Genomic DNA, 13010 nt, shown 5'->3' on the forward strand with positions numbered 1-13010 from the left:
TGCTAATTTATCCATGTGGATTAGTAAATGAAAAGTTTGTGAAGCCAAGTATTTGCCCATATGATGGAAGGAGAACCCTTCCTTATCTGTTCACATCATGGCACATATATCTGGGATATAATTCTTAAACATAATAAACTTTATGTCTTTGTTTATCATTGTGGGAGAGAGCCTATTGTTCATATTATAACATTTTATCTTGAGATGAGCATCATTGTTATAGAGAATCAGAATCTGGAAGTGAGGAATACTCAGAATCTGGAGGTTGAAAAGTAGAGTAAGGGCTTATAATGACGTGTTAAAATATTTTGTAAAGTTATCAACAGCTATTCTTCATTAAAACAAAGTATTGCCCTGTGAGCTTAGATTTCAGTATTTGAACCATATTTTGTTAATGATAGATGGTTTTTTGTCTCTCAAGGATTATGCTTCACAGATTTTAAAGTAGATTCTACTTTTTTTCTTTACTAAGGCTCACCTTGACTTTATCTTGTCCCATGGACCTCAAGAACTTTCCAATGGATGTTCAGACCTGTACAATGCAGCTGGAGAGTTGTAAGTCATTATTATTAAATCACTGCTTGCTTGTTGTAACCACTGGTGTGCCTCTTTTAGTGGATCAATAAGGAATAAATATTTGTAAGGCTCATTCACTACAAATTTCCCAACACCCATGGTCTTAATGGAGGATGGGTGTTTAATAGGAGAAGCTCATTATCAGTACAGCAAGACAAACTTTAAGTTCAAAATACTAAATAAATTTCCTTTCCTAGAAATAAACTCACCCAAGTCTGATTTAGCAATATTTTCTATGAAATGAAAATTTTTCCTTTGATAATTATGATTATTAGCTATCTTGCTTTTATAAAGAATCACTGTCTAATTAGAAAATTATATGTCTTTTGGTTTTACACTCATATAGATCAAAGTATCCAAAAGGATACTAGAAATAAGGGACTCTTGCTTTGAAGCCCTTAACCATAGGAGGATTCAAAACGGAGAGGCATGAGGACTAAAGTTCAGGAGGGATATGCTAGCCTAAAATGCTCAAGGCCCTGGGTTTTATCCTCATCAATACAAAATAATATAAATAAATCAATAAAATGTTAAAGGGCGTAAGTTGACATGGACTAAGAGTTGGCATCTTCCTTAGAGAAGCAATGGATATGCTAAGACATGAGAAAGTAAATAGGGAAATACCATCTACTTTGTCTCCTTTATGCTCTGACTTTGCTACCACTGAAATCATTGACATGTGCCATAAATTGCTCACGCCTCCAAGGCAGTGGGATTTTCAGTTAACATACATGAAATTTCCTCTGGCTTGCTCTTGTCAGTTTCTCTGTTTACAGAGTCCAAAAACATAATAAGTGCTATTGACTTACAGGGATTTTAGGAGATTTAATGAGGCAGGGGCAAGGAAATACTTTTAACTTCTTGCTTTATAAAAATAGTAAGTATAAAAAGACACATAGACTATCGCTTAAAAAGAAATGGTGATGGGCTTCTTTCTATGATTTAAAGTCACTACAGATTGCCTTGAAACTCCTTATAGAAATAAACAAAATAACAAAAATACTTTTTTTAGATGTTGTCAGAGATAAAATGAGAATTTTTACTTATAATGCATTATATATATTTATTTATTCCACACTGTCCCTTCTCTTGAGAAGAGAGTTGAGAAAAACAGTTTTATTCATAATGAGTGTCTCTTTTACTACCCTAAATCTCCCCAGCCTCGACTCAATCATTTCATTTTTCTCTGTAGAGCAGGACCCAGATCTCTCCAATGAGGATCATCTAAGACTTAAAAAAGCTTCGATTAGTAGATTTGCTTTGTCCTATGAAGAGCTAGGATATATTCATGCAGATTGGCAATGGGAAATATAGGTTAGCCATTGGTTTTTTTGGACCATCGATATTTGAACAGGATCCATACTCTAGTTTTCTGCTTTCTATAATTTTATTTTTTGCCTTTAAGATGCTCAAAAGAATGTAGACATCAAATAAATTTGCCATTGATTTCTAGGTAGGGTTGGTAAGTCACTATCCTGTAGTAAGCAAGAATAAGAATTTATAAACTAAATAAATATGGCACAGTTATTAGCCATCTTCATCTTCATCAAATATTCTTTGTTCTCACTAGTCTGCTTTCCACAGTTCAAATAACAAGGAAAAAAACAAGGAAAGCAAAGAAATAATGAGTGAAAAATTACTAGCTGTCATTTCCAGGATGGAGAAATATTCAGACACATTGACAAATAATGACCCAATTAACTATCATACTTTCTATTATTTCTATGATTCTAGTCATAACAATTGGACCTTACAAAATAGGGAACCTGTTTTACTTCATGAGAATAATGAGTGGGGAGATTTAGCAATGCATATATAATTGTTCTTGTGGGATTTGTTTTTGTTTTGAAATAGGATCTCATGTAGCCTTGGACTAGACATGTAGTCAAGGATGACCTTGAACTTCTGATATTTCTGCTTTCCCCTCTCAAGTTTTGGGTCTACAGGCACATGCCACCACTTGCTGTTTTATATGGTGCTGGGAATTGAACCTAGGACCTTGTCCGTGTTAGGCAAGAACTGTATCAACAGGGCTACACACCTAGCTCCTGTATCACTGTTCTTGGTGTACAAGGTCCCCTTAAATGACTTGCATATAGCCTTTCACACTTGCTAAAATGACTGAGAATTTATTCTCAGTAATTAACATAAGTTTCCTACAAGTAAAGCTAACACTCCAGAAGGGGCCAAATGTGCACTTGTAATACTCACAGGCAGGCCTATAATGAATTCATTCTCATTAAACATTTCAAAAGGAATGGTTTCATTTGAAATACTAAGACTGGCACCATGAATTGGATTGTCTTATTGAACTGCCACAGACACAGCTCTTTTAAGAGAAGAAAAATCTTCAAAGGGTTTTGGTGTTTGTTTATGTGTTTGTTCTTCAGAGAAAGTTAGTGAATAAAGAGGCAGGAGATAAAAGATTCTGTAGATTCCTTTATCTCGTTACACACACACACACACACACACACACACACACACACACACACACACTTAATCAGAAATACCTTGATGTGTTCAATTTCTCTGCGTCTGATGACATGTAGTTGTTATGAAGGCTGTAGCTCTTATTAAGACTGCGCATGAAATGATTCTCCTGCTTATCCACTTCTGTAGATAGAATTCACAGTTTCCTAGGAAAGATACATTGTTTGTTACTACTTCTTTCTTCCAGTTGGTTACACCATGAATGATCTGATATTTGAGTGGTTAAGTGATGGTCCAGTACAAGTTGCTGAAGGACTCACTCTGCCCCAGTTTATTTTGAAAGAAGAGAAGGAGCTTGGCTACTGCACAAAACACTACAACACTGGTAAGCTTTTCTTTCACTTGCTAACCCCAAATGCCCCAATTTGCATATCAAATCAACTATCCTAGTATTTTAATAGTTGCCCATTCATGAAGCAAAGGGTGGTTAAGAGAATCCTCAACATTTAGGGTTCTTGATCCTGTTGAATAGGCTTGTGAGTGCAGCAGCTCATCTCCCCCAAACGCAGAAGAGAGAATAAGAAATCTTTTCCTCTTCTCTTACTGAGGGTTTGCTGTTGAATGAGTGTGAGGAAAGGTGTAGAAGACCTCATTAGTTGGACAGAAAACATAAATCTTGGCTGTTTCTTGCATCCACTGTTCACATTGCACTCTCAGGTCAATTTGCACTCCTAGCCTTAGTGGAAGAAAGTGATAATGACATAGGTCTGTGGAAACCCAGAAATAGTGATGTTCTTTGCAATCCTGGAGAGCATTATGAGTACAGATGAGCACGGTCTGGAGAAAATTCAGCTGACTCTAAAGTGAGGTGCTATTTTTAGCACTGAAAGACATATGTGGTGGGTAAGGTTGAAGTAGTGGCAACAAGTGGGCATCTGTTGTTGCCTGGAAGATTATACCTGCCCAGGAAAGCTGATCTTTTATTTCATATGCTCTGATCTGTTGATAACATTAAGTCTGATAGTACAGAGGTAGTCATCAGTAACTGCTTTGGGTCTCTTGTGAGTAGAACAGCCCAGAGCAGCCAACAGCAGCCTCTCATGAAGTAGCTAAACCCTGATTCCAAGGTATTCTTCCCAATCTTTATTCTTCATGGGAAATAATACAAATAACCTTTCAGGTCTAACTCAAAGCCAATAAAGGAGAGAAAAATGTGGAAAGAGGCAAGAACATCTACCTCTTAATAGTAATGTTAAAAGTTATAGTATCTTCCTGTGCACTCATTTTTATAGATGAAGCAACACTACAGTTTCTAGGAATTGAATACTCTAAGGGTCTTCAAGCAATTCCCAAAAGAGTAGAAAGCTTTCACAATGAACAGAGTGTACACATACTCTATAAATGTACCTTTTGGTTTTACCATTGAGAATACAAAGACATACAATTATTCAAACACTCAGAATGTTCTTCTTACCCCTTAGGAGGTGTTGAGGGGCTGGGGACTTAGTTCAGTCAGTAAAGTGCTAGCCATGCAAGCATGTGAACGTGAGATCAATCCCCAGCACCCAGAGAATGGTGGGACATGATTGTAACTCCAGCACTGGGGAGGTGGACACAGGTAGCCAGCCTACTCTAATTTGAGAGCGCCAGGTTCTAATAAAAGATTAGGTCAAAAGTCAAGGTGAAAGGCACCTGAAGAATGACACCTGAGGTTGATCTCTGGTTCCACAAGCATAAACACACACGTGAACCTCAGCACAAACACACACACACACACACACACACACACACCACACACACACACACACACACACACACACACACACACACACACACACGCACCACAAGATTGGTTTCAATTATTTCATATTATATAGGTTATATATTACACTGTATATAGTGTATGTTAATGGTTACACATTATATACTATATATTACATATAACACAAACAGTTTTGAAAATTTTTGTCAGTCTTGAAAATGCCAAAGTCTTGTCTAAAAGAATCTGCAACAGATCCAGATAATATGATTTCAGTCTGAAGGCTCTTTAGCTCCCATATGCTTACACTATTATTTCCATTACTAGAAGAATTGGAAAAGTTGAATTGATTGTGTAAGGTGAGCATTTGTCTTCAACCTTCCATCTGAAACTTCTCCAATCTGCTTCCAATGTTTTTTTTTTATTTTTCAAAATCAAATAGGAGAGCAGAATGGGGGAAAGGAGTTCAACTAAGACTACAGATGATCCTTTTCTGCTTCTAGGCAAGTTTACCTGCATTGAAGTCAAGTTTCACCTGGAACGCCAGATGGGCTATTATTTGATCCAGATGTACATCCCCAGCCTGTTGATAGTCATTTTGTCCTGGGTCTCCTTTTGGATAAACATGGATGCAGCCCCTGCCAGGGTTGCCCTTGGCATCACAACCGTCCTGACAATGACTACCCAGAGTTCAGGTTCCAGGGCATCTCTGCCAAAGGTAAGACATACCCTCACTTGGCAATAAGTGCCCTGAGAGGCTCTCCAAAGGTCTTATGGACCAGAAAATTCTGTGAAGACAGAAATTTTGCTATTCCCCTACACTGTTGGGCAGGCAAGTGCATTAAGAAAAAATGCTGAGTTTGAGAGTATCAAGATTCTGATAATATGGGAGACCCTCAAAATGATTTCTATATGTATGTAAGGCAGGTCTTATACTGTAACAAATACTGGTTAAATAATGAAAAGTGTCCTTCTTACAAAATCCCCCAGCTCCCTAGAACTGTACACAGATGTCATTTCTCATTTTGAAGAGTACGTTGAGCTGTTGGCTTTGGTTTTCTGAGAGTGTGGGTCTGATTTAGTATTCAGCCTACTTAGTCTCATGCTGGTTGGATGGTCTCTCCAATATCCAGTTCCAGAAAAGAATTGAGATGTAATCCCTTATCATTTTTGGCTTGAGCTTATGTTCAGTTGTGTTACATTTAATGTGATGAAAAGTGTTGGAGCATGAACCGTGTTATTTCTGGTGTTTGCAAAATAAGACTTGTGGCTATGACAAAGGTGGAATAAATACCAAGGAAATAATTTTACAACTTAATTTAGTCTCATACTTCCAAAGGATAAATATGAGGTTTCTATATTCATATGGAAGCAGGTAACCCATCTCTGACACATTTTAAAACATTTTGTGGAATAACAAAGAATAATGTACTCGTGTCACATACCTACTGAAATACAGATGTCAGAAATACCCATGGCTTTTTTCAACGACTTAATTGCGGATCCATTTTAGTTAACAGAAATTCTAATCTTCTCAATGAATGCCCTCATGCCAAACAGGTTCATTTGCTTATTTCTCTCTAGCTATTACCTACCATCATCACTGCATGCCATTAAACTGCAGGATGCACAAACACATATTTTACAATTTAATAGACAGCTAAAGTATTGGTGACAAATTGTGAGCAGATAATGTCAAAACAGAAGACATTTAACTTCCAACTGCCCATTGCAATGAAAAGAGTCATTACTTATTTGCAAAATGAGATTTTCAGTTTTGTAAATGTGTTATTCATTCTATGGAGCTATTATGATTCTGCATCAACAGGCAAAACTATTGCTAAGTAAATTGTCACTGATCAGTGATTTTTTTTTCTGTAGAGACATTCAGGAACTCACATAGATAAATGAAGAGGGTGTAATTTAAAATAATTTTATACTTGGCTTTGAACACATAGTGGTTAACCTTCTGCCACCAACAGATTTCTCTTCCTACATGTGTTTTTAGGCTATTATTAAACATACTCAACTCTCAGCTGACCATGAAGAGATGTGACTCATATGTATGACGGAGAGAAAATGGGATTAACACATGAGTCATGGAAAATGAAAAAGCCTGACCATAAACTTACTTATACATATACATATGCATAAATATTCATTAATTTATAAACACTACAGTTCCTGAACAGATGGTCCATTGTGCTACCAGTCCAGCTGCCCCAGAGTCTACTGTGACACCCTGTACAGAATACATGTACATCTTACATATTTATGGAAAGAAAGAAACATCATTTATGTTCACTGTCCATTACATAACTGTTGTTAAGAAATTAATGTATGCTTTTCCACTTTCATTTCTGTTTACATCTATGGACAAACCCCTTTATTAGTATACATGGAGAATTGAGATCCAAGTTTTATGTCGTTCTGCGCTATGTCATTCTATGCTTCTTTGCAGTGGTGCAGACTGAATATAGTCTTACACACACATTAGGCCAGCACTTGAATACTGATTTAGATCCTCATTCCATGAGCAATCTCTAATAATTTAGTAATAGTCAACCTGATTGCTTCAATCATTTATTTTACCATCTTATCTATTAAAGGACTTCTTCTTTTATAAATATGACATTATAAATACATTTTCAAGTGACAATGTTGGAGGTTTTGAGTAGAGTGAATGGGAGAAGATATATGAGAAGGTAACCAATGGCATGTACATACCATGTATGCAGGCACTTGGTCAACTTCACTGTATTAAGCTCAGCACCTAAAATACATGGGGCTGGAATTAGATGATTAACGAGTCCTCACTGTTGATTAATAAATTAATGAGCAGTCATGACCCTGCCACATGAGAGCATGTTTAATATAAAGCAGATCTGGAGTGGAATCCAAGCATTGAATTTTAAAGAAAATATTAGAGGACTTTTTTGCTTTATTTATTTACTTATTTAGTGACAATTTCATGCATCCACATAATAAAGTTTGGTCATTGTCACCTCCCAGGTATCCTCTTTCAGCATCCCCCTCTTCTCCTGATACTAGTGTTTTTTTTTTTCCAACAAGCCTGACTCCTACTTGATGTCTTTATTTATGTGTGACCCACTGAGTTTAATTAGGGTTACTTGCATGAGCATAGACTGGGGAGGATTTCATGGAACATGAGCAGCAGTGAGTTCATTCATGGAATGACTAGAGTTTTAATATAGGGGAAATGTTATAATAATATGGCATGTACCATAAAGAAATGTAATTTGTCTAATATCATAGATTTCCTGTTTCCAAAATTTTCCAGCAGACTCTAGAAAGTTTGGAACATATGTATAATGATATAGTGTGAACTGTAGGCCTGAATTTCTGTCTTGGGGCTTTCCTCCCTCCCCACCTTTCTAAGCCTGTTTACTTATTTCTAAAATAAGAACATCTTTAGTTACCCCTTTTCAAATATTAAATGAGGACAAGATGAAGCACTACCTGTATAAATTGTTTATCCCAGTTTATACATGGTAGGCACAGAACTCTCTCTAGTTATTGTTGTTGTTACTTTTTCCCCCTGTTCATACTGTAGTAGAAATGATTGCTCACTGAGATGGCAAATTATATTAGAAGATTCACAAAGAGTCTTATGATCAGAACGTACCATAGTTTTAAATGACCCATTAATTAGATCCAGTCATGTTGCCAACAAGACAAACCAAGGTTTATCATATGTATTATGTAGAAAGCACATGCCCATGTTTTCGGTAATCTTATGAATGATTTAACATCCACAGAATCTGAATAAACAATGACCTAGTTGTTACACAATCACTGCCATTGAACAGACTCAGTTAGCTCTGTGTTCCCTGCCCTTAGAGGACACCTGAGGATTCCATAGATTGTAATAACATGTCATGCCATGTGACCCAAAAAAGCACCCACACAAACACTAACACTTTATAATTGAACAGACAGCTAAAGCAGAGGTGACATATACATTGAAATATTCCAGTATAAAACTAAAAAAAATGATCGCTCTGTTCCAAAAGCTGTCTCACAGCCAGTTCCACACTCTTTTCTTTTCCTTTCTTCTAGCACAGTTCTCTCCTTTGTCTTAAATGTGTACAGCAATATAAAGCACCTTGGTTGTTTTCACAGTTCATCAAGTTGTGTTTTGAATTCCCCAACTCCTGTGGCTGATTTGACCATCATTGAAGGCTGGAGGTCTAGGGGAGGGTGGAGGGTTTCATATGACTGAATGGTGTATTTTAGCTACAGGTGCTTTTAATAGCTAATTCGCAAGCATTAGTATGCTTGACTTGAACTCCAGTTCCTCAAAGATTCTAAGTGGAGCCACATTCCACATCATTCCAGGTGAATAATGAACTCTTCTGAAGTGTCTTCCCATCTTCTCTTTGTCAACACCTCCAGCAGTATATCCCATGCAGTGTCTTATTCCTGGGATTCTCATATTTAAGAAGACATCCTTACCATCTGATATACTGCCAAGTTGACTCATATTTGGCTATCTTCTCCACCATGTACTTGGCCCATTAAGAACTAAGGTATTCTTGCCTTGATAAATACAAGTTAACCAACTATTAATGTCTCTGCTTTCACCTATTCTAGCTATCCTACTCTCTTCATATAAATTCCAAACTACTGAGGACACATGAGAGATCCTCAGAAGATTTCTTCCTTTTGAACCTTGGAAACTTATTGTAATTTCAGCAGCTCAGTAAATACATAGCATTTAGAAAAGGTATCAGTGTCTTCTATCACAAGAGCCAAGGTGAAAGACCATCTCCCATCTTTAGATTATGAAGAACACCACAGCACTTGCATCACCCTCAAACTTCATTACTTCAATTAATTCTTTTCTACTTTCTTAAATATTTTTCTTTTATTTTTGAGATTATAGTATAATTACGTCATTTCTCCCTTACTTTCCCTCCCTCTAAACTTTCCTATATGGTCTTCCTTCCTCTCTTTCAAATCCACAGCCTCTTTTTTTTCATGAATTGTGCATATATACTCGTAAATATAACCTGCTCAGTCTGTATGATGTTGCTTGTATGTATGTTTTCAGGGCTGACCATTTGGTATTAGATAACCAATTGGTGTGTTCTTCCCTAGAGAAGACTATTTTTCCTGCTATCAACGGTCCATAGTTCTTTGTTTAATGTTGAGGCCTCTTTGGCTTCTCCCCACCTACTTTGGCATGTCTCTTGTTTCCTTGGTATAGAGTAGTAGGCATAATCATCCTTAGACAATGTTTCACTTCTTAGAAAAACCCTGCCCCTTCCCAGATAGGAACAGTGATCCTGTAATATAACACCTTAGAAATTCCGAGGCAAGAGAAGTTTCTGTTGCTATGTAATTATACCTAGAAGTAAGCATTCTTAATTTTAGATTTTGTCTCTAGGAGGGCAAGAACTTTATTGATTCCACCCATGGTCATGTAGCTACGACTTGGCAGCACGTTTGAATTGTAGTAGGCAATTAGTAAAGAATCAGTTAGTAAATTAATGAACAGTATTAAAAATAGCCAAGTTGTATTCTTGGCATCATTTAAATGGTGATTCATTCATCAGTTCTCTTACTTGATTAATGCTAATTGAGTATTTTCTTTTGGCCATGCATTGTGCTAGGTATCAAAGGAAGCAAAACACAATCTGAACCTCAGAGGCTTATAATCTGGTAGGGCAGAAATAGTCATTCAGAATGCTGGTGATTAAACAGTGTGGAATACAATAACATATCAAAGAGGACATCTAAGCTAGTAACTGGCAGTGATGGACAGAGAAGAAAAGGAGGGCAGAGAAAGGGAGTAAGGCCAGTATTGGGCAAATGGCCTGAAGGCAGAGGAGGAGCCTGAGCTGAGTCTACAAAGCACATAAAGTAGGTAAGGGAGGAGGAGGTAAATGTCATTCCAGGCAATGAGGACCTTTTACTCATAATATTCCAGCAACACATAAAATAGGGTGTTTTGAGGGGGTAAGAGAGACAGTCTGGACAAGTTTCCAGCATGCTTCATAAATTTCAAACTTGTTTTGATTAAGAAACTTGTGTTTATTGATTTCAAGTTAGTTTCTTGCCTTCTTGCCAACAGAAAGGTTATTTTAGTTTTGTTTGTTTGTTTGTTTGTTTGTTTTAGTTTTCCAGTAAGTTCAGTCCCTCCCCTAAATACAAGAAAAATCAAATAACATAGGTACCTTCTCATTTGAAGTTATCCAGCTCTCTTTGAAATATACAACTCTGCCAACATCTAAGAAAGAGTTCCACTGACAATGCTCTAGCCATTTCAAGCATGAAAGCTCTGCAGGCTGGGTGGATTATTTCCTTTCCAACCCACAAGAAAATAGCAGGGTGAATTGAATGGAAGTCTGTGAGATATCAGGAAGACTTGATATCAAGTTCAGGTTTAAATCATTACTTTCCTTTTTTTTGTGTGTTTGTGATTATAGTGGGACAATTTGAAGCTATGACCAACAGATTCTTGAATTGTCATTTGTGGCTATAGTCCAGAGACTACAGAGATTAAAACACGCATCAGCAGGGAACAGGTGTGTTGACCCAGGTGACCAGGTGCCTCTGACAGGTCCATAACTATCTCTTTGGAGATAGGATGCAAAGGCATTGTCTTTAGCCTTTATTAACTAGGGTGCTCCATTTTCTGCACAAATACATTTCTCCCTTAGTTTTCAGCCATCTGGGCCAACTAAGGCCAGATGGACCATTTCGAGCAGCTGCCAAACTCAGGACAAGTTTAGAATTTAAAACAAAAGAGACCATAGTCTTGCCATGCTTGATTTTGCTTTACTTCCTATCATAATGCTTCTAACTAGAGACTGCAGTTAGAACAACTGAAGGCAGGAAGAGAGATACTACAATTTTAAATAAGATTTGGCTGCATACATGTATTAGAATAAGGAATACCCTAAGCTATTTGGAATAATCTGTGTTAGGTCATACTAGTATATTAAAGAGGGATTAGAATCAGTTTGTTTCCTAAGTAATCAGTACTTTTGACGTTCTTGGTTAAAATAGTAAACAGGGAGAAAGCTAAGCTTTGACAAAGTGATCTGTGGGCCTTGCTTGATTTAGCCAGATGTCTGCATGTATGGAAGAGTTCATAAACTTTCCATTCTGCCATTTCCCAAGCCACAGCAAACTGAAGAATCATTGATGTAGGGAATCTGTGATAAAAATATTCAAGGAGATGACGTGTGTGAATTCTCTGGGGACAGAGTTGGAGTGCCATTGGCACTTTAGTAAGAATGTTGCTGACAGCCTTTGCAGGGACTCTGACAGTGGGTGCAGTTACCCAGGCGGTGCTTCTTATCAACTTCTGCTAAGACTCTATGATTTGTTTTCTTTGGGGAGAGGGATATACTGAGGCTCGAGATTCTTTTGAAATCTTTCTCATTATATTTTGCTAAAATGAGTAACTCTGGTTCAGAAACTACAAATGTCTTTGGTTCTTCCTTAGAGCACATAGAATAATGAACTATTGTGGTGTATACAAGATACTGTGAGGCCCTCTCTTGAATGTTCAAGGTATAGAAAAGGAGGAACAAGGATTCTGTCTTTAACAATGGTATGAAAGACAGTGAGGCAGACATTTTACAAAAATGGCATTGGGGCACACACCTTTAATTTCAGCACTTGGGAACTGAAGGCAGCTGGATTTTTGTGAGTGTGAGGCTAGACTGGCCAAATAGTGCATTCCAGAACATTCAGGGGTACATATAGAGACACTTTTCGAAATAAAACAAAAGAAAACCATTGGTTGTAATAATTTCCATCTTATATAAAAATCCTTGGATGATAGCCTCCTCTTATTTGATTGGAGCCTTGGTCATATGACTTCTCTTGGAAAAAGGACAGTGCTCAGTGAAGACTTGAAATAGAGTTACACATTGGGGCTGGCTATCTCCTGGTCATTTTAGGGTTCTTGTGGTCATTGCTTGATGAAGAAATCCAGGCTATCCACTTGAAAGATGAAATACTCCCCAGAGAGCTGATACTATCACTTGTCAATAGACTACAGATAAATAAATGCATCAACCTACAACTCTGTGAAATAGAATTCATCCAGCCTAGATGACTCTGGACCAAATAATTCATCCATATATGCAAATAGACAGATAACTGTTGTCTAAAGCCTCTAAATCTTTGCGGAGCTTGTTGCAGAGACAAAGTTAACTCTTACAGCCATTGATGAAGTTGAATGCAGAGGGCTACAGCTTCCTAAAGA

The 13010-nt window shown here is 37.2% G+C and overlaps 1 protein-coding gene across 4 annotated transcripts in view; it reads left to right on the forward strand.

The window, feature by feature from the left end:
• Glra2 (glycine receptor alpha 2) overlaps window positions 1-13010 on the forward strand; it is a 193542-nt gene that overhangs the window by 69554 nt on the left and 110978 nt on the right. For all 4 annotated transcript variants that reach the window (XM_059250738.1, XM_059250736.1, XM_059250739.1 and 1 more), the window contains 3 exons: window positions 473-555; window positions 3254-3391; window positions 5269-5483. In XM_059250738.1, the coding sequence (XP_059106721.1) occupies window positions 473-555; window positions 3254-3391; window positions 5269-5483 (436 nt within the window). The remainder of the gene's footprint in view (window positions 1-472; window positions 556-3253; window positions 3392-5268; window positions 5484-13010) is intronic.

Source organism: Peromyscus eremicus, chromosome X, assembly GCF_949786415.1.
Source record: "Peromyscus eremicus chromosome X, PerEre_H2_v1, whole genome shotgun sequence".
Lineage (NCBI taxonomy): Eukaryota > Metazoa > Chordata > Mammalia > Rodentia > Cricetidae > Peromyscus > Peromyscus eremicus.